Raw genomic sequence first — 26,502 nt, 5'->3', positions numbered from 1 at the left:
TCTTAGTGTACATTCTCTTGACGTACCCTATTAAAACACAATCAAAATTGCATCTAAAATAGTATAATAAAAGCTGAGTTCTTCACAGTAAGCCTTAATCCTGTCCCTCTCCCCGCAAGGAAATATCGAAAAATCCCTTTTTAGTGTATATTCTGTTGACGTAACCTATTAAAACGCAATTAAAAATGCAAAAAACTGCATGTAAAATAGTGTAATAGAAGCCGAGTTCTTCACGGTAAGCCTTAATCCCGTCCATCTCCCCCCAGTAGGGGGAATTTCGACATGTATATTATATAAAAACACGTGCGTATTCGAATGCAACGTTGTGTCAAAATTTCAAAGGAATCGGTAGGAACAAACGAACGTTATATTTTATTTATATAGATAGATAGAAAATGATCTGCTTTAGTCCATTCTCACAGAAAAGCATAATGCCTCACAGAAAAGCAAACTTAAGTCGTCGGAAGTTAGCGCCATCTGTTGGACATGAAAGCCTTAATCCATATATAAATATATTTTTGAAAGGGGAGAAATGGTGGTCTTCACATATGCCAGAAACCTTTGCGGGAATGTATTAAACAACTTCCCGAAGTTTCATGGCAATCGGATAAATGGTGTGGTAATGCATGAAGGACAATCACACAGACAGACAGCCATACATTTGTTTTTATATATATAGATGATTCATAAAATTTTATTGTCTAATTTTGCAATAGAAAAATTTTATGTAAATACAGTCTTGAATAGGGTTTCTCAAATGGGATCCCGGCTGTTTTTTTAACCTGGAATTTTTCTTAAAAGTTCACTTTTTTCTTATTTTGTGTTAAAGTTGAGGAAATTTTGCAAATAGAAAGTATAATTAACTCATAAACTGTCAGAATACATTTGTATTTATTAATCTTAAACCTACTTATTAGTTTTTTTTTAAATTTCACCTCATTATGGCATGTCACAGATTGTCAATAATCAATACGTAGCCTATTTGTACAGGACTCTGAAAATTCTTTACTTGTAAGAACCTGTAATATATGGAATAATTGTGCTTATGCTGTCTTAATTTTTAACCATGCCCAGTAGCTTCAATAACTGCGTAACGCCAGGTGTGCAAATTGGACAAGGATAAAAACGAGTACGAAGTCTGCAAGTATGAAGTTTTTCTTCATAAACCTGATTATTAAAGCCAAACGAACTGCTGAATTATCAGGATATAAGCTCGATGCCTCTATTAAAGCAGCCACAACCAAGGAAGACAAATCAAGAATACTAGAAAGCAAAAGAAGTACTACAATCTCGAAAACGAACTAGAAATCTTCCAGGCTACAGGTGAAAAACACAACATCTGTCTTCTCTTAAAATGCATTAAACACAATTCCACTCATATCAATTGAAATCGGAAAGGGCATTCTCAGTAGCAGGACTTTTCATTACTAAAATGAGAATCAGAATTGAGTGATCGGAATATTGACCATCTTTGCTTTTTAAAATCTTATAAAAATTTACAATAATAATTTGTATTATGTTTTATTTAAATATTGAAAATTACCTTCTAACTTAGAAGTTTGATCTAAGTTCATTTTATTCTTTAAATTTTTAACTCAATTAAAAGCATTTTGTTGTTGTTATATGCAGTTTCCAGCAAACTTTAATAAATTTTTTTCTATTTGTGTAAATTTCTACTTAATTCAAGGGTAATTTTTAATATATAGCAGCATTATTACACAGCATTATTAATATGATTTTGGAGGTTGCAGAACGTATTAAATTACTTTAAAAAATAAAAAAATAATTATATTATTTGATTTCAAGATATTTTGTATATCTTAAAAATAATTAATTCTATCCTGGGATCCTGGGAAACAGTTCACTTTTATCCTGGAATCCCGGGACAAGCAAAAGACCGGGAAATGAGAAACTCTAGTCATGAACATTTATTTTATTTGAGAATTATTGAAAATACTGTCTTGAAATGAGTATTAAAAATATATCTATTTGGAAGGGTAAATACAATTGAAACAAAAGATAATGCATTCATTTACAGTTTATTCTGAAACTTTGTTTATTAAAATTGATAAAATTAAAACATACAGCACATACATACAATAAAAAAAAAAAAACAGTATGTACAGTACAGTACATACATATTCTAAATATGAGAATGCTTATCAACAATATTATAATGAAATGATAATTAAAACTGATGGAGAGGATTCTGGATTAATTTTGATGATTTTATTTATTTCAAATATTTCCTGTTGTATTATGGCTTTTACATTATTCTATAATTTATTCAAGTCCACAATGATTTATGAAGTACACAATTTTTCTGTCATTTGCAGGAGGTGTTTCAATTGTTTCCTTGATTTTCAATTATCTATTCTTTTGAGTCTCAGATTTAAATCTTATCAACAAACTTCCCAGAACCACCAAGAGCTAAAAGCTGTAATTCAAATTATCTGAATTTTTGATATCATGTCCCCTGTTATTGTTGACAGTTGGTTTTAGGTTGATAATGAGATTTAGTAATAAGTAATAAGATTTTTGGCCGGATTCTTATATTAAGTATAGCAGTGATAAGCAACCTTTTCTGGCTTTGGTTTGCATGAGAATTTCTTAAGCTTTTCCATGCCACATATATATTTTTTTCTTTTAGAGTTGCAGGATTTGTCTGCTGAGTACCAGTATACTTTATAACCACCACTACACCAGGTACTAAGATAATGTGTTTAATACACAAACTAGTACTGTATAGTCTGTTCTCATCTTTTCACTGATCAAGTTTAGTTTGAATGTTCTTTGTGAAGAATATCAGCTTAATTAGGGTTACATAATGGCATGAGACAGAAAATAGTAGAATAAAATTGTTGTCGAAGTCCAGGTTGCTGCATATTAGAACCTTGTGGGCCAGATGTGATCCAATGGCCAGAGGTTGCTCATGATGGAACTATAGTCTGTTGCTGTCTAATAAACATTTAATCTGATTTTCTTCATGTAAAGATTGAAATTAATTCATAATTATATGTAGGAATAATACTTCTAATTATATAGAATAGAAATTTGTTAATCTAGCACCTGCAGAACCAGAGTCGTGCCATATTATCTAAAATGCTAGATTATATTTTCACAAAATTTGATAAGTTATATGCAATTCAAATGTTACAGATAATGCTGTACTGTACATTTTGTGTTAGTGCATGCTGGTATATGCTTCTATATTTATTTTGTTGTTCAGTCTGTCTGAAGATGAAAAATTTCATGACTATACTGTATTAAGATTAATTGAAAAACCTGCAAAAACATTAATGATTGTGTTATTGCTCAAAATGAACATTCACAATGATTAATGTGTACAGTACATACTGCAATGTTTCAGTCAGTATGTCTTTAGCACACCATGTGTTCAAGTACCTTCTGATTTGTGGAATTCTTGCATGTCGATGATTCTGGATTATTGGGTAACAGCATAAGGAACTTTAGTCTGAATGACTGAATTTCAGTCAAAACAAAACTCTTGATTGAAAATTCTCTCATTAAATGTATTGTTTCTTACATATTAATAACAAATGTCTTTAAAGTTGGAATTACGATCTGTATGTAAAGCTTTTTTTTTTAATTAATGATTAAATTTAATATGAAATTTTTATTTCATTGCTTTATTTTGATTTTGTATAGCATAAAATTTCTAAAACCAAACAAAAACATTTGTTATAGAAGAAACTGAAATATTTTTTATAATAAAGTTTGGTATGTTTGTAGTTATTAAAGTTTCAGTTCTTTGATTTTGCCCTGTAGTAAAAATATTGCAGGAAAAATGTCTTGAAACTCTTACCTATATAAGATAAAGTACAAGTGGTTCTTGATTTCTGGATATTGTTTTTTTTTTTATGCAACTCATTTTTTCCATACTTAAATTTTCACTTTTTTGTATATTTTTTAAGCCGACAAATAACTTTGAGCTATTAATTGATGTTTTCTAGCAATTTGATTTTCAGTAACATAAAAATCATCTGTGAAAATTAGTTTTTTTTTTTGTTTCTTTTGTGGTGTTAACATTTTAAAATAATGTTTTATACTTTATTCATTATAAAAATTAAACTTTTTTTGCCTTAATAGGAGAAAAACTATAAAATCTCATAAACTCTAAAGGAACAGAATCACTTTTACAACATGTAACTTTATTCCTCAACTTTCGAACATCCAATTTTCATGCACATTTTTAGGAACATGTTCATCTGAAAATCAAGGACAACCTGTATTCAAATAATTTGTTATTTTGAATTTTATAAATAGATTATTATAACAAATTGTAACTGATTAAAAAAAAAAAAAGCAAATTTATATATTGATATCCATTCAATTAACATTATTTTAATTTACCAACTTAGGCCTCACGATACCCCTTTTGAGGATGGAACTTTTAAACTTACACTTGAGTTTACGGAAGAATATCCAAATAAACCACCAACAGTGAGATTTGTATCTAAAATGTTTCATCCAAATGGTAAGTTAAATATTTAAATGTTTCTTTTATATTTTGAAATAAAAATGTAATTTGTTGATTCTTTTCAGTCTTAATTTTGTTAGTTGAATTCTCTTGGTTATGTTTAATACATTATTTTTTTATGTAATGGTTGTCTTTAAGCAATATGAATAGAAGTATATTGTTCATTGCTTTTTGCCCTTTAGTTACATTAAGTTTTTGTGATAACCTAACCAGTTACTTAAATTTTAAATCATATCACACTAGTGAATATGATATTACAAAAATTTTTTTTATTTTATAACTAAGTTTACAAAAGAATAAAGAAATGTTACAATGATTGAATCTAAAACATATACAATACACCCAAAATGCATTTCGGCTTCTTTTGGAGTCTGTCTTCAGTTGATGTTTTTATAAAGGTAACAAAGTAAAATATACATAAAAGTTACATTAAAAGGTTAAAATAGGTTATCACAAATTAATTACAATTAAAACAAATCTTATATTAATTTCTTATATTAATGTAAAATTAACTTTTCTTCATTTTACCTGAATAAATATTATCATTCTACGAAAAAGCCATAAAAGTACCAGTAAAAAATTAATTAAATAAATGCTTAATTTAAAGCATTATCAGAAAATAATGTACTTGTGGGTTATCTTTCCATATGGGCTGCATTTCAGTCACTGTGCACAATGCAAAAATAGAAATATAAATTTGTCTATTTCACAAGCTTAATTTTTTTTTCTCAATGAAACAATAATTCAAATAATTTTAATTTTTTAGTAAATAAAAGTACAAGTAATACTTATATTTATTATTACTGCATCATACATAGATTCTTTAATTCTTAATACTTGTAAAATGGTAAAATGTAATAACATTACATATAATTACAATACTTCTCTTAAGTACTGGTCTAATAGGATGATCACATTTTATACAATTGTTTTCTGTAGCTCATGAAGCATAACCTTCCATTTGAAATGATCTCCATACAAATTCGGAAATACAGTCAAACCTGTTTTTATGCGGTCTTTTTTTGTGCGATTTTTTATTTGTGCAGTATAGTTGGCGACTAGTCTCGTGCGATTTGTCATGTCTCACGTTGACTTATTATAGCATAAATGAACTTATTATAGTAATATTATTGCATGAATATGCGAAAAATGAAATAATTTATTTTTTAAGTCAAAAAACACCACCTGGACAAAAATATGTAAAACAGACGATAGACGAGACGATGCAGTCAAGTGCTGACATCTGTTGTCAACAAATTCTATTTCGTACGGTTTTGAGTTATTTTCTATGTGAGACTTTTTTTATGCGGTCCCTATTGACTGCATAAAAAAATATTTTTTTAATTGTGTTGCGAAAACTATTTATTATAGCCACTCGTGAAGTTTCGTGCAGATTTTTTTCTTATGCGTTTTTTTTATGCGGTCCCTATCCACCGCATAAAAACAGGTTTGACTGTATACCAATTTAGTTGTTTTTTTCAAAAATGGCATAACTTATTCATGTTGAATAGGTTATGCCTTTTTTGTAGTTTTTATGCCATTCCATTTATTTGTCTGTTCCATTTATTGTATATCAACATCTTGTCTATATTTGTTTAGTTACATGCATATTTTGGATTTTTTTGCTCTAAGTATAACTTAATTTTAATATCTTTTTTTGTGAAAACTTTCAAAATGTAAAATACCATTCTGTGGAATATGAAGCATCAGTTTCATCAGAGATAGACAAATTTGAAAATTTGTATTAATAATCCATTCTCCACAAACTGTCCCATCCTCACACATTCTCAAACTGAAGACTAATCTGTGTATTAGCTTGTGGTATTAAACACTGTAAAATATGTTTGATTTCTTAAAAATTAGTTATTCTGACTTTGTAAATGAAAAAATATTTTAAAATGTTATTGAAACGAATTAAACTTAACTAAATTCTGCACAAATCAAAGAATTATTTTGTTTGATCATCCTTTCAAACTATACTGTAGCAGTGCGACAGAAAATGACAGATAGGTGAGAATGGAAAGCGACACACTACATTGCGTACAGGAGGATAACCTGCAAGTACCAAAAATAATCTTGCTACTATTTAAAAGACAAATAATGCGAAAGGTTTTATATTTATATGAAGTTGATTAAATTGAACAGTTCATATATATTTATTTGTTTCCTTTAAATTAAACTGTTTTCTGTTTTACTATAGACAAATTCCTAATGTAGTATATGATCCAAATATTATTCTTGTTCACAAAGTAATCAAAAGTTTTACATATTTAATAAGTTTTTATAATGAGTCTTTCTTTTGAATTGAATTTTTATGTATAAAAACACTAAAACAATTTATTAGTTCCTTATATATCATTTTATCTTTGTCAAATTAAATCATAATTTCATAGTGATTTGAAACATTTTCTTAAATAGTGAATTTTAGAAAACTATTTAATTATATTTCGAAGTTTACACTTACAAATATTGGTTTTAAAAATTTTAATGCTATTACTTTTGGCATGAAGTACACTGAAAACATTAACACTGATATTTTAATTCTTCTATATATAATTAACTAAGCAATCAGTTGTAAGATTATTCTGTAAATGTATTTTCTTGCAGTTCTAATATTTTCAGAAATATTTAGCTGCCATTTTGTTGACGAAAACTTTGTTCATTCTAAAATGATGAAAACTCGCTTGTTCAGTGTAAAATTTTTAGCTAATGGTTAAATTTACAAATGAAGTAGTTATTTGGTGTTACTAAAGTGTATATTAAAGAAAAAGTGTACCGAAGTTTAACATTTTCTTCTGATTTTATCTGTTAAATTGTCAGTGATTGTAATTAAAATTATTTAGGCTAAATAAATTTGTATACAAAAATATAGTTATTGCAGTAATTAATAATTTACTATATCAAAAATATTTTCAAATTTCTTAATTCCTCAGTTGCTCAGTAAGAAAACAACTTCAAAATGGAAAAATTAAATTTTAAACAGAATTTATAATTTGTTTTTCCACAAATTATTAAATTTCTATGTAATTAACAATAATAAACAATAATAAATAACAAATAATATATGTGAAACATTAATTATCTGAATTTGATGAATCAACTGCAATGCAAAAATATTTCTAAAAAGCTTTTACAAATTATTCACCAAAAAAATTATATCAATGTGTATTGATTTAACTAATATATAAATAAATTTCTAATAAAATAGAATTTTATTATAACTTTTTGCTTTTTAGGTCTTTGCTTCTCTAATATTATTTGCTTAAGTTTAAGTTTAAGAGCATGTATTTAAGGAAAATAAGCACATGCTTAGAAAATTTACAAAAAAAGTAAATATGTTAAAATGTCTTTACATTTTGTTCTCTCTTCAATCTCAGAAATAGGTCTTACAGTGAAGTCAACCTTTATTTGGAGGCTTCTCATCCATTTCAAAATGTAAAATGTTATAACAGAGCAGTCACCAGAATGTCAGAGTTGTGCCATTGTCATTTTTGGGAAATTTATAACATTTTACACATTGAGGTGGATAGGAAGCTTCAAATAAAGGTCTGCTCTATTGTTTCCCGACGTATGAAGAAAGAATAAAATGTAAAGACATTTTAATACATTATCTTTTTTTGAAAATTTCCAAAAGATTGTGTATCTGACATGCATTAGATCAGTGGTCCCAACCCTATGCCCGCGGGCACCATAGCGCCCACCGATCGTTTTACGTGTGCCCGCTGCTGTGCGACCACGATAAAAATCAAAATATTTCGGTTTTCAATAAAATGCTATGTAAAAGTTTTTTCGTTTTTAATGTAACCACTCAAAAGTAGAAATGGCGTTCAACACAGATAAAAGCACAAAGCGAAATGCGACCGATTTCTTTTTCCCCTCCGCCAAATCTTCACCAACCAAATTTTCCATACTTGAAATGAAATAAACCGGTCCATTTTGAATATCATAAAATCAAAGTACAGATCACGACTTACAGATGAACACTTTGACGATTGCTTACGAGCAGGAATATCATCGTACTCTCCTAATTATGAAGCAATGGTCAATGAAATGCAATGCCAAAAATCACATTTACTTTCAGATTTATATTTTTTATAAAGAATTTTTATACTCTGTAGATTTTGTATGCATTGTTTAGTAATTACTTGTTTTGTAAAAATTATTGTTAATAGTCTTGTGTATGTTATTACATTTTTGGAATTAAATGTTTTCTGTACATTATGTGTATTTATTATTAACTATGTCCATGTATAAATTCACTTTGAAAAATAAATGGTGCCCGCCGTCCGGCCGGTATTCTAGAATGTGCTCTTAGGTACAAAAAGGTTGGGGACCCCTGCATTAGATGATGATTAAATGTATTTATAGGTTAATAGATAATTAATAATTTATTGGTTTTTTTAACTTGGTTTAGTTTGTATTGGTTTGAAGTAAATAGGTAAAAGAATTAGAATGTTGGACATAGATTTGATTATATGTGAAATTTAAGAACATAATAAAAAATTTATCATAAAATGTAAATTATTTTTAAAATTTAATTTATTCAGTTTGGAAGTTGTTCTGTTAGAAAATAGCCGATTTTGTATTATGAAGTTCAAAAATGTTTATATAACAAATGACTGACTTCTATACTTAATCTCTATTTTAAAAAATTTCATATTGATAAAGATTATGTATTAGTTTATAAATCAGGTATCAATCCAAAGAACAAAAGACCTATCAAAATAATGCATTTGATCCTAGGTAAGATTTGAAACTTTTAGGTAAATATGATTTGTGCATTAAGGTTTAATTTTATTAAAGAGTATTATCCAAACTTTAACCATTTTATTATTTATATAAATACAGTTCCATATTTTGATAATGTTTTAATATACTTAAAAAAGGCAAACTGGTTAACACTACATACTTTAAGTAACTTTTAATCAAGATGTAAAATACAAGTAAATAATACGGCAAATGTTTTTGGCCATATTGAATGGCCACCTTTGGACTTTTTATTATGATCTCATCTTAGGATTTTCAATTGGAACTTTGCAGTAAAAAGTCCAAAGTAGGCAGTTTGATATGGCCAAAAATGTTTGAGAGAAATTATTATTTTGTCATGCCAGATTATTATCAGATAAAAGTTTACTGTATAATTATTATTAAAGTCATTTGAAGTTTTAATAATTTGATATTTTAATATTATAGTAACATTTTTGTCTTTGACTGTATAATTACATATATCAAAATTAATGAAACAGTGTACAGGATATAAACATTGGGCTTTGAGATGTTTATATCCTGTATGCTGTTTCATTACTTTTGACATATGTAATTATATAGTCAAAGACAAAAATGTTACTATAATATTACAATACCAAATTATTATTAACCAATAAAACCAAACAATTGCCATATTGAATTGGGCTACTTTATTGATTGTTATTCAAATTGTTAAATTTAGTAAGAGACACCTTACCTTAGTACCAAATTACTCAGAATTTAATTATTAATAGTAGTGGTAAAGTATCCCAATTCAATATTGCAGTTGTTTGTCTCATAATGTGCAGGATGTTTGAAAACAAACTGATATTAATTTTATGAATAAATATTTGAGTTCACAATATTATTTCATCTATTTTTTTAAGTAAATAAGATTATATTTTCAAGTTTTGTGTTAGTAAACAATAACATTTATTAGATATGCTGTTTAAAGCTTAGTAGATGAAATTATTTAAGAATACTTAAATAAAATCAAAAACTGCAATTAGATCATAGAATAGAAATGCTAAGAAAATAACTGAAACTCGTATGTTTTTATTGGGAAGTGAGGTGACAGTAATTGGAAACGTTAATTGAAAGGAGTAAATATTACTAGTTGTAAATGTTATATGAATGATCTAAAAATATTTAATGGGAGCATATATTAAGTAAACCAAACAAATAAATAAGAAAATGATGAGAGGCAAGTTTAATTGAATATATTAAATTAGGTTATGACTGATTAAAATAGAAATTTGGCATATTTTTATTACAAAAAAATATTGTGCATAATTATGGACTGTAAAGATTTATAATTATGGTTAAATTTCAGGATAATTTAACAAATGTGTGATATATATGTATTATGTTAATTGCATTCATTTTTGTTAATTCTTATTTTATTTTTACCATGCAAATTCTGCCATTAATAATTTCAAACCTTGAAAACTGAAATGCAGTTTGGATCTAGAGCAAGAGAAATAGTTGTTTTAAATTGTAAACAATATGTTTAACTATTAATTTTATTCTAATTCTTATGTACTGATGATCACTTATGACTAAAATATCTTTTATTTTTTATATTATTATTTGTAATATAATAATTTAATGAATTTTATCTAAATAATTATAAAAAATAAAGTGCAAATCTTAATTTAATTATACAGAATGATTTTTGTGCAATTTGTTTGTTTTTAATTTTAGAAGATTTTCCTCCTTTTTTTTAAAAAAAAAAAAAAATATGAGATCACATTTTATGAATTTTTAAATCTGCAAAACAAAAGTGTTTAAGTATTGTATTGTATTGTATTGTATTCATGTATTATTTAAATGCAACTGTTTAAGTTTTGTTTAAAAATCATCTTTTTTTCCCTGCAGGAAATCATTGACGTGTCTTTTAACAAATCTTCTGGACAAAAGATTTTGGCATATTGTTAAGATATTAATAGTTATCCTTATTGTACATAATTTTTTGATTTAATAATTCTTCATTTTAGAATTATATCTTTATAAGTGTAAATTTTTAAAGTAATTACTCTTGTCTATATACACATAATGCACATATGAAATGTAGAATTATATATATATATATATTATTCTATTTGATAGGTTTATATTTCAAGATAAAATTATTCAGAAATTTTTAAATTTTTTAACAATTGTATTGTAAGCATTTCTTAATTCTGTAAATTTAGATAAACTGTATTATGCAGGTGTACTTATTCACTCACATAATTCATATTAAAAGTTTGTCTAATTTTAGTTTAATTGATAAAACTGTTGACTAAAAATGTTACCTAACATACATATTTTTTGAATGTGTTTCTGTCTGTTCTAGAAATTAAAGGAGAACTATCTGTAAGGCCAAAAATGGGTCTAATAGATGTAATTTTTTATGAGGAATATAATGGCATGATTTAAAATGTACTAAACTGGCACTTTCACTTAGTTATTAATTTACTGATATATTGTCAGTGAGGTTTCCTAGTTTCTGCTTCAATATAAGTACATCTTGCTGTTCAAGACCTTTGAGCAAGAATCTGTAATTTATTTTGCAAAATAGATTTGAAATTAGGATTTTAATGTTTCTATTATCATTGCAAATTGCTCTGAAAGTGGAAAAATTAACCACTCTGCAATGACCGACATATATATCCGTCAAGGGCAATTGTATGGCAGTGGTGAGGGACGGATATATCTGTTAAATTCTTTTGCGGGTATTGCCAGAAACTAGCCAAAAACTACAATGAAAAAAAATTCACATAAAAAATGAATTATGTAACAATAAAAAAATATTTTTCTTTACTAGACATAACTGTTTACAAAATCTTTTTTCGAAACGGTAATGAGAAAAAAGTCACAAGTTTCTGTGCTCTTTTTATAATCACTCAGTTTTTGTTGAATCAATTGAAGAATCCTCAAATAAATTTTTCAGTAATTAAATACTGGATTTCTGTTGTTATAAGCAGACTTTATGTATATTTGATTTAAAAAATGGAGGTGGAATTTTTATCTTTTATTTATTTAATAAACACAAACTGGTAAATATCTTGAGAAATAGAGTGAAAACAATTGAGTCTGGTTTATATATTAAAGTAAATTGAATGGATATTTAAGAAAATTTTTTTATGTTCATTAATATAGAACATGTCTCATTATTAATTTCAGAACATTTGAAATTAATAAACAGGTAACAAAAATATAAAAACAAAGCTTACAAACTTTTATAATGTTTACATAGTAAAAAATACAAGAGAAATACCGAACTCACCTCAACGAAACCATCACTGGACAGAAAAGAAAAACAGTTTTTTAACACTTATAAATGTTCAATATGTGCACCATAGATGACATTGCAGACATCAATACAATAATCCAGTTCTTGCCATACCTTTTGCAACATGGGCCCATTGATAACGGACACTGCTGTGACAAACTCTCTTTTAGCTTGATGATATCATGTGGCAACAGTGGGATGAACATCTTATCTTTTATTCTACTTCACAAAAAAAAATACGGTTTGAGGTCAGGTGATCTTGGCCACAGTCTTTCCAGATCTCACATTGTTTTATTTATTTTTGTGGAGTTACATGAAAGATAAAATGTTTGTTCCATTGTTGCCAAATTTAAAAAACAATCGAGTTTATGCCCCATCTAATGTTGGCTTCATTGAGGAAATTTCAGTAGTTCTCTTGCAGTGATTGTTGTAACTGTGATAAACATTATGAAATATCCTGTACTATTGATTTATAAATTGTAAATCAATAGTATTTTAGAAATTTTATAATTAAAAATTCAACAAATGATAATTTCATTTAGAACTTTTGTATAGGCCTGTTTGATTATTTTTAAGTTAACAGGAAATATAAGAACACTTTTTTTTATATACATATAAATATTCTTTACACACAGTTATATTGCAAGTTGACATTATTATTTTCATTGATTATTTAATGATATGAATGTATACTTTCTTAAATTATTTAATAAAGAGAAAAAGTAAGTTTTTCAAATTCTTTTATTAAATTGCCTTTGTGTCATTAAGTTTTACTATTAAATCTTTAATAGTAATAACATATATAATCAGTAGTAATTTATATTATTTTATTTTTAGTATATGCTGATGGAAGCATTTGCCTTGATATTCTTCAGAATAGGTGGAGCCCAACGTATGATGTTTCAGCTATTTTAACTTCAATACAAGCAAGTATTTTTTTTAATAGTTTCTAATATTAATGTTTTCTTATAATTATTTTGATTTCCATTCAGTTAAGTGTTGAATTTTACCCCTCTATCAGGAAAATTAATATTTTAAATATATAAAAAAAATTTGAAGTTATATTCAGTATAAAAAAAAAACAACTGAAATTCAGAGACAACAAAATTTACATTTAACACTTCATCAAATATACTACACAAAATAATTTATAATTAATACTTTATATTAAAAATGAATAATCCATTTAAAATTTTCTGCTTATAAATGTTTTTATTTTCATTCCCAATCATTGTGATTGTTGATACAATTTATGTGAGAGGTAACTTCTCATATTTTATTACAGAAAGTAAGTAGACAAAGTGTAGGCAGAAAATCATTATGTAGAGAAACCTAAATTCAGAAGTATGGATTTTATACATGTTAAATGAGTCACAAATGAATATAAATATTGGATGATGGTAAAGTAAGTGTCTTTCTTGCATAAATTGTCAGCAGACACTAGACTTGGCTTCTTCACCATGGAGGTTATCGAAATTTTATTTTTTTACGTTTGTTATAGGTTTATGATTGTTTTGACTTTATAATGTAGTGTACCAATTTTGTTTGATTTTTCCCTGGAACATTTAGTGTAGAAACAAATTTCTCAGTAATTTCTGTTTGTCATATTTTTACGAAGTCAATATAATATGTATTACACATTTTAATATAATTTGTACAATATTTGCTTCTGTCTACAGTATTTATTTTTTATATAAAACACAGATTAGTGAAAAATCAAATTATCAAAACTAGTGGTTCTCAATAGGGGCCATGGTCATTAAGGGCAGCCATATAATAATTCACAAAGTAGAATATTAAAGTTTATTTTCTATTCTGTACAAATTAACTCTCAAGTTTCATGTTACAGAAGTCCTAATTGAAAATCTAATAATGAAAAAACATGGGAAAATAAAATTTAGATGATGAGATGAAAGTAAAGTTCATATATTACTAGACATGGAAATCTTTGAATGGGGTGTGGATCCATTTGGAGTAAATGCAGCTAATATGGATCTGGAACTACAAGAATGTCTTGTGGATCCAAAAAGCAATTCAGCACTTCAATCAGATTCAGGAACAACCAAGACAATTTCTAGATTAGTGCAGATATTGAAAAAAAATTTCTTTATAAGTTTTTAAATTTTTAGTTTGGTTGAATTGAGTTTTAGTAGAGTCACTCATCTGATATTGAAAACGGGAGATCTTCGGTTATACCTAATAAGTTTCCAGCCAATATACAAAAACTTGTTTCTTCTCATCAGCTGCAAGCCTCACACTAAAGGTCTTGGTAAAAATATTTTTTTTAAACATTATTTAACTTATAATAATAATTTTTTGGTGTTTTAAAGTACAAAAGAATTGCACAGTTGATTCATAAATTAAAAATTCACAATTTATAAATGAAGGAATTTTCCTTAAGAAAACCATACTTAAACATTGTCAGTCTCTCTTTCAAGTCAACATCTTCCAGTTCTTGTTATTATTTCAATCCTTGCTTACCATTTAATAGGAATGTAACTTCTCAGTTGAAGGTGGGCAGTGAGACATAAAAGGTTGAGAACCACTGATCAAAGCAACTTAATATGAAAATTAGTTTGGATTGAGAGTTACACACTGGTTATAACATAATTACCTTATATGTTCTAAATTAATGTCAAAATGACTATTCGATTCTCTATTCCAAGATTTATCCATAGAAAAAATAATAGAAAAATTGGGAATTCAAAATATATGAAATTATTTCAATACACTTTCATACTATAAAATACAGACTGCAGTACAGTATATCAGTGTGTTTTAAACAAATAATTATTGTTAAATCTCTTTTTAAACAAGATTAGGCTGCAATTTGAAAAAATTGTAAACCTATAAATTTCCACTGTGTCTGTTGTTCATCTTTCCTTGATTCTGAGAATGGAGTTAGATAGGCGAAAGATGAGATCAGATATGGAAACCTTAGGGCAGGAGGCCCCAATTAACTATATATGAACATCCGATGCAAACTGGAAGTCATGTTATTTCAATTCAAAAATTTTCCCCTGAAAAGTGTTAGATGACTGGCATGACTATTGTGAAAGGAAAAGTATGATGTACTTTATCACAAAACACAAGAATTTCAGAAGAGCCAGGGTCTTTGTCACAAAAAATGAAATTTACATTTCTGTGTGCATATGTTTACGTGTTATTTAACATACATTATTATGTAAATTAATATAAAAATAACTTAAAAATTATAGTAAAATTTGCATATTTTTGGTTGCGTGTTCTCTTTTCCCTATTCACTCTATGTTAAAATGACCTGGTTTAACAGTTTCATTTAGTGCTTTGTCATCTAGGAATGCATTCCCCAAGTTAAGTGGGGGTCTTACTGTATAAATATTCTTGATATTTATGTCTAAATAATTAGTTTCCTAATATTCTATTGAAGTAGAATATAAGAACATTGAGAGAAAAAATCATCTTTTTATCTTGTAGATTTTCCTTCAAACCTAATTGCTGGATTAAATTGGGCTATATTATTGCTACTATTAATAATTAAATACAAATATTAATAGAGCCCAATTTAATTTGGCAATTATTTGGCTTTATTGGTTTTTGAGATGTTTATATTTGTAGATTTTCTTTCTTTCATATTTAACAAAATGCAGGTGTCTTTAAATGACAGATTAGCCAGTAAGATGACATTGTTTCAAGTGAAGTTCTATTTGGTGTGTTAAAGTCTCATTTTTTAAAACCATCTTTGTGTTTATATAAAAATGTCAATAAATCAGTTGTTTATAAAACTTCACTCAATTTAATTTCTAAATTTATAAATATTGCAGAATATTTTTTACATATAATGTTACCAACTTTTGTTTGGCTTTCTTCAGATAGTTTATTTCTTTTGTATATGTCTGAAATAATATATGCTCATTTTGGATAAATTCTCACAGTTTGTTTATAATAATATATAAAATTTTATTAGAAAAATAAATTTACATCTTTAAGACATTTAATCAGAAATAAAATCTGCTAGTATGCATTAATAGTAAGCAGATCAATGTAAGATATTGTTTAAGGTATGAATATTATATCTTTATAAACTTTAAGATTAATTAAGCCTCTCAAAACCAGACATTATTAATCAATGTCAAACAATTGCCATAATGCATTTTGCTATTTTTCCACAGTAGTGGAAAAACAGCGAAATGCATTACAGCAATCGTATAACTAGTGTAAATAATTAACTTTTAAATTACTTAATTATTAACACTAGTGAAAAAATAGGCATTATGGTAAGGTTATTAAGCATCATTCTAACTTTACTTCTGAATTTTGACCCACTAAAATTGTTCAAAAATAAATAGGCATCTATTTGAAATTCATTTCCAAGGAGGTTTTGAAGAATAATTAGTAGTTTTGTACTAACACTATATTTTACAATTACAGGGTTATAGGTTTATAATATGATTTAAATACAGTGGAACCTCGCTTAACGAACACCTCGCACAACGAGTATTTCGCATAACGAGCAAAACAAATTGTAAAAATTTGCCTCGCTTAACAAGCGATGTTTCGCATAACGAGTGATGAGGGAGGGGAAGTCCCAAATTGTGCGCATGCGGCATGCTTCATCAGTCTGTGTTTAGCACTCATTCCGTTAGCATCTTAGTGACGCTTGCGATCACATATTTTTCCAAACTTGTGTTCACACATATTACTTATAAACATCAACAACCATAGCCTGTTATATGATAAACACGACAAACGATGTGCCAAATTCTTGGGTCATTAAATTTAATGTCTGAATTAAAAATTAACTATTTATAATTATTAAATTTAATACGAGATGGAAACGTAACTGCCTATCTCAAGTCAAATTAATTAATTTCTAATATTTAATTATAGCCTTTACATAACCCAAGAATTTGGCATATCATTTGGAGTGTTTATCAAACACATTAGCTGTGATTTTTTTTTTTTTTTTTTTTGTTGTTTCTGCAAATCAAATTCTCATTCCAGGATGGTTCATTCCACTCTAGATGAAAAGATGATGATGATTCACACTCCTTAACAGTGTATATTGTACAATTTTTTTTGAGTAAACGTTATACATAAAACATTTGAGAATTTTCGGCACAGAATGCATTATCGTATTTTACATTAATTACTATGGAAAAAATTGTTTCACTTAATGAGTATTTAGCATTACGAGTAAGACTCTGGAATGAATTATGCTCGTTAAGTGAGGTTCCACTGCACAAGAATGTATTGTATATTTTGGATCATTGGGTAATTTATATTTTGGAAAATTCTGAACTAAAAATTATTTCTAATATCTTAATTTGGAAACATTACACACACACACACACACACACACACACACACACACACACATATATATATATATATATATGTGTGTGTGTGTGTGTGTGTGTGTGTGTGTGTAACAACAGTAGTAGCTTAATCACTTATTAAAAATGGCAATGACATCAAAACTGTAAGATAATTTATTTGCTTTTTTCAGAAAGTTGCTAAATTATGGATAAAAATATTCCAGTGATTTTGCACACATTCTGAGAGTTTATTTGAAATGAAATTTTCCTCTATTTTCAAGTTTTATTTAAATATTATAAATAGAGAAAACAGAAATATCAGTATTTAGTTTATTATTCATTACAGCCATATATATGATTTTCAGAAACTCAAAAATTATGGATGATACTCTAAGTCAACTTCCATTTAAGTTCTTTAATGAATTCAATTATTTAGATTTTATGATTGGTGGTGTTAATTTATAAAGTTATCATGTTTCGACATTTAAATATAATTCTTTAAAAACTGTGTAATTGTGATATTATATGTCACTTTAAAAGTGTTCCTTCACTGCAAACTATGTGTAATATAATCATAACAGTTACAATCAGTTTCATTATTTAAATTATTGTGACAGATTATTAGATGTAACAAACTTAAAAGAAAGAAATCACAGTAATTTCTGACTTTCTAAATCATATTTCAAATTCATGTGAAGAACAGTTGTGCAAATTTAGTAATTTTTATATTTAGCTTTTGAAACTTATATAAGTTAAAGCTTGCCTAATTGTTTCTGTTTTAATGTCGATACTTGCTAAAATTAAATGCATCCTTCTAAAAGACAATTATTATTGAATTTTTAAAATGATTAATTTATACAATGAATTTTGCAATTATTATTTTAAAATGAGAAGACAGACAAAAAGTTGTTTAAGTAAGTATTAATTCACAACACAAAGCTAAAGTTAACTTTCAATTTTTTTTGTCTTTTATCACCTCCCTTGTTACATTCTTAGATAATTAAAGTACCACTATGTAAGACACTACGACACTATTTGTCAGTTTTTCCCAAATAGCCTATATAATTCTATCTAGTATTTTAGAAAAAGTTGCAAATGTTGTGGAGGCATCTTAGTGTAAATAAAGCATTATTTATAGTAGTTAATGATATTGTTTTCTTTGTCCTATATTAAGAACAAAATATATATAAAGTAAGGTTAAAAATACATTGATATATAGAATAAAAATGTTTACATATAGGGATTCATGATCATGGACATAGTAAATTTTACAGGGTATATCCAAAATATGGAGACAAACTTTGGATAGTGATTCCTACCAAGACAAGAAATTCATAGTTAACACACAATAAAGATGGTATTCACATAGTTGTTGTAAATTGTATGAATGCCATCTGTAATGCTGTTCAGATACAAACATATGAAAAGGTGAATCAGTCCATGAGATGTAATGCTTGCATAGAGACTCGTTAGAGACACTTCAAGCAACTGTGACTGGACAGACAGATGTGATGTACTATTTTGTGAATTTATGCAGTGTAAGAAATCCTTTATTGTGTTAGCTATGCATTTCTAGATAAATATTTATAGGGGCATTTTTGTTTCTTATTTTGGCAGGAATCACCACCCGAAGTTTGTTCCCATATTTTGGAATAACCTTCTAATCTGAAACTTAGTTTTATAGACTGAAAATTGTTTCTAACCTGAAATTATGTTTAATTAATATATTGTTTATTTTCTTTTAAATTAATAAGTAATAAATTTGATATATTTTGATTTGTTTATTTCTCCATTATTTGTAAACTGATTGTTTATAATTTTTTAGTCTCTTCTGGACGAACCGAATCCAAATAGTCCTGCGAATAGTTTAGCAGCGCAGTTATACCAGGAGAATAGACGGGAATACGAAAAAAGGGTAGCTACCATTGTAGAGCAGAGCTGGTTGAACTTTAATGAAGATGAAGAAAAGGAAGCTAGAAAAGATTCTTAGAGACTAATCTTCATGGATATCTTAGCTAAAATTATGAAGTTGTGATTGCGCACTGTACACTTTTTTCCCTTATAACATGGCATCATCTCGTCATGACCCAGTGAATTCTGAATACTTTTGTGAATGAATATTTGCTGCCTGCCTGAAAGTTTCGACATTTTTTCCCAGAAAAATTCACTTTGATAAACTGTACGGATTTCTCAATTATTTTATTTGTTTTCTGTCAGTGTAATTAGTAGCCATAAATCAATTCGGAAGAGATAGTAACGTGCTGTACATCTTGTATGTATAATTAATTAGTTATTATGTAATTTATATTTTTTCCTGTTTATCAAATATATATAGAGAGAGTCTTCGGCTTTTTGTTTTGTTTTTTTTTTTTTTTTTTGTAATATTACTATTTTCCACTTATGATTTTACTGCCGTAACTTATACAATTAGAGAAAATCTATGTAGATATTTGGGCTGTTTAATTATTACAAAAACTGCACCAGCAGTGGCTTTCAATTTTTAAGGAATGGGTTTAGTCAGTACTCCCAGTAATGTACAATATATTTTTATTTGAGTGCAATGGATCTTTACGCTTTTCTCTAATTAGCTTAAAGATTTCTGTTGGGAGATTCCTTACCTCTATATCAAAATATCCATAGAAATTTTACTTTCAGGAATAGTTTAAAAACAAAAAAAAAGCGAGAAATTACCTTAAAACTAATTCTGCGAAAAACTTCAGAGTTGATATTGATATGGTTCCAGTATCGAAAGAAAATGTTATATACCACTATATATATATATACAGTATATATATACATATATGTATATGCTATATATCAAGAAATTGGTATCCTCATCTAATATTTCCTTTTAAAGTGACAATAGTTGTATACATGTACTTGTGGAGTATATCATCTTTCATTTGAGTTCATTGGTTGTTAAAAATTTAGAAGAAAAACAAAAAAAAATAAAGCGACAATGAATATTGTCGGAATATATGAATATCTTTGTTCATCTGTATACCAAAGAAGCTTGTAAATGAACACTGCTGGAACTAGTTGCAAGCCATATCTAGGGGAATGTATGTTTTCCTATCTATAGCATACAAAACAAAAAAATACAATTATTTTTCTTCTTAGTCTTTGCTTTACTGGTTTAGACATAAAGAAAAAAATATTTCGAGTATAGAAAACTGTGTGTATCATTACAGATCTTTCAGTTGACTGGAAAACTGACTAAAAGAATGAAAAAATAAATAAATTTATTATTAATGTGAGTCATTATTTTAAGTTGCTATAAGCAAAAATCCCTGTAATGTTCATTTACATTTAAAAAAAGTAATAAAGATGTGTAAGAAAAATTCTCTTCAAAAACTGATAATGCTTTTTATTTAATTTATAAAAATACATTGTTTATTGTTTAGTTTGAACTGACAAAGTCTTTTTTTTATGTTTGTGTGTATGTATGTATATATATATAAAATTTTAAATATACTCTAATTTTTATTAATATCTTAAGTGAAAATTCAGCAACAATCAATAGTGAAACATCTAAAATTGAAATCTTTGTTTAAGAGAGATTAATTTAATCTGGTCTTTTCGCTATAACCGCTACATAGTGTATGGACCAGACATACTTTCTGTTGTTGGTCTTCTTGACTTTTTTGGTGGCCGCTTTGATCAGGTCTTTAATCAATGCCGCCCTCTTGCTTTCTTGTACGGTTTCAATGGGTTTCCTGAATATCTCTCTCAAGCATTCTAAATATAAAGTTTTGTGTAAATATATATCTGTACAGGATGGACCTAAAATCAGTTAACCAGGTCACAGAAACACTTGCATATTGTAAGACAAAGGAAAATAATTTGTTTTAGTGGTTTAATTGATTCACAAACATTTTGTTACATGAAAGAAGGAATCACACACACTAGAGACCAGTAATAATAATAATATAATAATAATAATAATAATAATAATAGATCATCATTGTAAACACTTCTGTATGCTAACAATTCAGCATTTTGGCGGTAGCCCTTCACAGGTGAAAAGTTACAAAACATTGTGTTAGAAGGACGAGGGCCTATGGTCCTAAATGCCGAATTTTTAGCACGTGTTTACAATAAACTTGTGCTACACGATTGCTGGCCTCCAGTATGTGCAATTCCTTCCTTCATTTAACAAAACTTTGGGACCATTAAACTATTAAATCTTAAAGACAAGAAGCAAATAATGTAAAGAAAAACATATGTATTTATACTAGTTAACTGACTTTTAGTCCACCCTGTAATTTATAAATTAATTTTGAATTGTTTAATTTAAACATAATTTAGTAGAAGCAGGGTCTTTTATAGATAATTCATTAAATAATACATGTATTATATACAGTAAAATCTGCTTAAACTGATACTGGTTTGGCAGAATTTTCATTTAGACAGGTTTTTACTGTATATATGTAAAATTTTCTTTTAACGATTAGATGTAAATTTTAAAATTAATATATATTATTTCCGTAAAATAGTTTTGAACTTGAAGACATTTTAAAATAGCCTTTTGACAAACTGTATTTTTAACCAATTAGCATTTTTTTTCCTCCCCTCCAGTATATTTTTTTAGCTGTTTGCATCAGATGCATTATTGGCAATCTTCCTTGGTCTTGAATTATAGACGTTATACTTTTTTATATAATAAATAAATAGATTTTAAGTTTAAAAATAAATGTTATAAAGAGAAAAGTTCCTTATGAATCTATATTAAATTATAAATGTATTATTTTCTATAAAAATAAAACTTCTAATAAAATGTAATAATAATAACCTTAATCTAGCATAATCAAATTTCTTAAAAAATTAAATAGATTCAATGACAAAATAATTGTAATTTAAAAGAGGTTTTTTTTAAGTGCGGAGATGTAATATTCTGTTATTTAAAACACTATTAATGGAATATGCTGACGTCGCTTTGGAGTGACGTGTAAATAAATTGCAGGAATCGCACGCGTCGCGTCGCGAACCTCAATTATACAATACAATTACTGGATAACAGTATGCAACAACTGTTGTCTCGACTCCACGCGACGCGATTACTCCTACAGCGGAGACGTTGACTATTGTTAAATTATAAATATTTCGATTCATTAAACCCTTACCTTTATACTCGTCTTCTGTGAGGAACACGTATCGAAATTGAATTTGTCTGGTGTGCAACACCTGGTACCCCACTTGTTCTAACAGAGCCGAATACACTCGATCGGCTTGTGGATGATGGAACCACAAACGATTAAAATTCTCGTCCGTCAAGTCAGCGACTACGTCAGAAATCGACTGTAAACAAAGAAGACACACGAATGATAAATACGTATAGTTTGTCCTCCCGGCACGACGCGCACAACCTTTGCACGCGGCAAGTGTAACTAAATGAATCATTAGTATTGTCAGCTACAGAACGTGAGTGATGTTAATTTGATACAATTAATTCTTAGTTTAACTAATAACGTTGCAGATAGGCAAAAATTATTCAGATATTCATTAAAAATAGCTTTAATTGCTATTTAAATACTTCCCGGAAGTATTGGATTCATTAAAACTATTCTTTCCTCTGCATCAATACTTGTTGAAAACGCTATTTTATAATTTTATAAACAGAAATAGCACACTACTTTAGTAACAACGCGACACTTAACCTACTCAGTGTGCCCTAACACGTGAATTAAACACTAAGAACTTACTTCAAAGTACTTTTTCCAGTTAGTCGAGTTTATTACCCTAGTAGCTGCCGAGTGTACGTCAGGCGGTTTGCTCGCAGGAACGGCGAAAAAACAACGACCACCGGGTTTCAAGCACCACATCAAATTCCTCAGGATGTTGGTCTGCTCTTTGGCCCACAAAAGGGGGTGAGTGGAAAACAACCAGTCGAAAGCTCCTGCCCATTTGATATTAAAGCTAGTGATGTCCTCGATATTGGCGCAAGCGAAATCGACCTTCTCGTCAGCGTGCAACTCGAAAGCGCTGTCGACTATTTCGGGATCCGCATCCACACCCAAAACCGATCTGATTTCGGGTATACATTCCGATATCTGGTAAGTAGAAACTCCGTATCCCGATCCCACTTCCAAAACTTCCACGCGTTTCCAGTCGTCCTCTTTGGTCATTTCGCGGCATTCCGCCAGTAGTGTTTTATAAAGGGCCTCCAGATACTTGTCACGATATCCCAAATCGTTGCAAATTCCTGCATCGCTGGGCCTTGGTTTACACGACAAACCGAAACTAGACATTGTGTTTTAGTGTAGACGAGAGGGCGCTCGCATTTCCTATATCTTAATAAAGACGATTTAGTAATCCTCCACCGCGCGGCCCCGCCCTTAAATCGTTGTACGCACTTCGCAAACTAGTTTGAAAAAGTGTCAGAATATAAGGGTCAACGCATCGCAGACACGTGAACCAGTTCTTTTAGATCTCGCTTGGCAAACGACGAGCTCCGAATGGCCTTTTTTTTCTTTTTGTTTATTTTTTTTCCTTCCCTTCTTGCATCTCTATCCTCTTTGGTTGGCGAAGCGCTGCTTTGGCAGAACTATATTTAAACTACGATTGCGTCATAAGTAACACTGTTTATTTTCGTATCTTCCACACAACTACCTAAGACCTCCCTACTTAAAAAATTATGTTTTTAATTGACTACCTTTAAATTTAATTGTCTACAACGGCTAGAAATTTATCTAGAATTTAACCAATCAATACGTTTCTATAAATATCATCTATTACCTACTTATTACATCATTAATTTATACATACTCTAGAATGTAAGTAATTAAAATACTCTAGAATCGAATTTAAATTCGATTCTAGAGTATTTTAATTACTTACGTAATAATTCTAGATAACGGAGTCTGCTGTATGTATACAAAACAGTTGTAAGAATTAAACACGTACAGTAACAATAGGCAATGTAATCATTATTGATTGAATTCTAGAATTAATTTATATTATTATTATTATAAACCTTTTTCTAGAGTTCTAGAAAAAGTCAAGCCTAAAATGTGTTTTCTTAGATGGAAGTTTCTGTTCTTCAATGAATTAATGTTGAATGGAAGAAAATTTAACATGATTTATTAATAAACGTCAATTGTCGGAATGTCGCCTGCGCTTTGTCACATGGAATGACCTCTTTTTTCCAAAATATTCTATCAAGATTCCGGATTTGAAATTAAATTCAATAAGTTTTTATAATAATTATAATTGAGATATAAATTACAATTTAAAAAGGACCTTTATATATATATATATTTAATTATCTTTCTCTCGAATTTTTTTTTTCATTTTTAAATAGCAAATCATTAACGGTGAAAGATTATTTTGTAACGGTTCAAAGGTTAGGAAAAACTAATTTGAGATTTGTTTGTTGTTTTTAAAAAAGAATTTTTTGAAAATTCGGGCAGTTAATTACGTTTAAGAATTAATTATTATTATTATTCTAAATTCTAATTTAAGCAATTAAAATTTTTAATAAACGTAAAATATTAAGCAGGAAATCCTTGAATTTTCAGGGATGAAATTTGTTTATATTTTTCTTCCTGTTTTTAAAATAAATTTAAATCTATTAAATAACCAAATTTGGAATGCTTATTTTTATTAATTTAATTAATTATAATTTTTTAAAATATTTTACTCGAGATTATTTCATTCAAGTCTGCAACAGTATAGCAGTTTTCTTGGTGTGTTTTGAAGGTCAAGTGCTTGGCGTAGGCTTTTTTTGGCTGCTCTCGCTAAGGAAATTAATCATAACACATTTCCGAGTAGAGGAAACACTTTTACTTTTTAAAATATTACATTTAAGACCATTTAAAATTGCATTTTATACGAATTGTTTTACCGATAATCGATGTTTATCGACGGTAAAACGTAATTAGGACGAGAAACTCCAGTGGCGACATCTACTGGATTTTACTGAAAACACTGCCGAAAATTTTTGTGAAACTTGTAACTGTGAATAAAAGGGCCCGAGAGAGGTGAATGGGGTCCGGATCACTCGCAAATGTAGGGCTTCACTCTCTCTGATGGCCATAAAAATATATGAGTTAAATAAAATCAGAAATACCGCGTGTATTTTTTTATAGAAAACTAAATTTTGGGGCCTTCACGGCTTTCCTCTGTATCTGGGCTTGGTCAAATATTGCATGATATATATATATATATATATGTTTTTTAGTTGAAGAAACGATGGGTCATATTGATAAGGATCGAAAATTGTAGACATATTTATGTCTTGTGTTAATTGAGTAGTGATAAGGGGAGAAATTTTGCATACTAGAAATGTCAATGTATTATTTATCAAATGAAACTGTTGCAGAAAAATGCCGCTATCGGGGAGATTACCCGTGTATACACTAGATGTATTTTAAGAACAGTTAACTGACTTTTGGATCACCTTGTATATATTTCTTTGTAACGTAATAATATAAAATACTGATTTTTCCCCCCTTGGATTCAGCAAATTCACTAAAATATAAAGGACCATTCTAAAGATTAGTTACATTCCATAATTTAGGCCCGAGAGAGGGGGTAGAGCCGTATCAATTAGAAATCTGAGGCCCATTTCTCTCCAAAGCCTTAAAATTGTGCGAATAAAGTCAAACAAATAAAATAAAACTTAATCTGTATTTTGTAACGCGATTTTTTACATTGAGTGGCCTCAAAATCAGTGAATTATG

General features: G+C 28.1%; 2 protein-coding genes across 2 annotated transcripts in view; one reads left to right on the top strand and one right to left on the bottom strand.

The window, feature by feature from the left end:
• LOC136986999 (ubiquitin-conjugating enzyme E2 A) overlaps positions 1-21,182 on the top strand; it is a 49,420-nt gene extending 28,238 nt beyond the window's left edge. The window contains exons 3-5 of the mRNA XM_067284634.1: positions 4,383-4,498; positions 13,362-13,450; positions 19,647-21,182. Coding sequence (XP_067140735.1) covers positions 4,383-4,498; positions 13,362-13,450; positions 19,647-19,811 — 370 coding nt within the window. The 3' untranslated portion in view covers positions 19,812-21,182. The remainder of the gene's footprint in view (positions 1-4,382; positions 4,499-13,361; positions 13,451-19,646) is intronic.
• A 182-nt stretch (positions 21,183-21,364) lies between these two features.
• On the bottom strand, positions 21,365-24,276 carry LOC136986998 (uncharacterized). The gene is made up of 3 exons (XM_067284632.1): positions 23,524-24,276; positions 22,945-23,119; positions 21,365-21,559 (listed from the first exon to the last, which is right to left on the bottom strand). The coding sequence occupies exons 1-3, from the start codon at positions 24,067-24,069 to the stop codon at positions 21,387-21,389; spliced, it is 894 nt and encodes a 297-aa protein (XP_067140733.1). The 5' UTR covers positions 24,070-24,276; the 3' UTR covers positions 21,365-21,386.
• Between the last annotated feature and the right edge of the window lie 2,226 nt (positions 24,277-26,502).

This window comes from Centruroides vittatus, unplaced genomic scaffold, assembly GCF_030686945.1.
Source record: "Centruroides vittatus isolate TY-2023 unplaced genomic scaffold, ASM3068694v2 scaffold_1431, whole genome shotgun sequence".
Classification (NCBI taxonomy): Eukaryota; Metazoa; Arthropoda; class Arachnida; order Scorpiones; family Buthidae; genus Centruroides; species Centruroides vittatus.
This window is presented reverse-complemented; position numbering and strand designations above follow the sequence as displayed.

Coding starts and splice junctions, on each gene's coding strand:
- LOC136986998 (XM_067284632.1), bottom strand. CDS start 24,069: ATGTCTAGTTTCGGTTTGTCGTGTAAACCAAGGCCCAGCGATGCAGGA. Junction 23,120..23,523: donor ACTGGAAAAAGTACTTTGAA/GTAAGTTCTTAG, acceptor CTTTGTTTACAG/TCGATTTCTGACGTAGTCGC. Junction 21,560..22,944: donor CACAGAAGACGAGTATAAAG/GTAAGGGTTTAA, acceptor CTTTATATTTAG/AATGCTTGAGAGAGATATTC.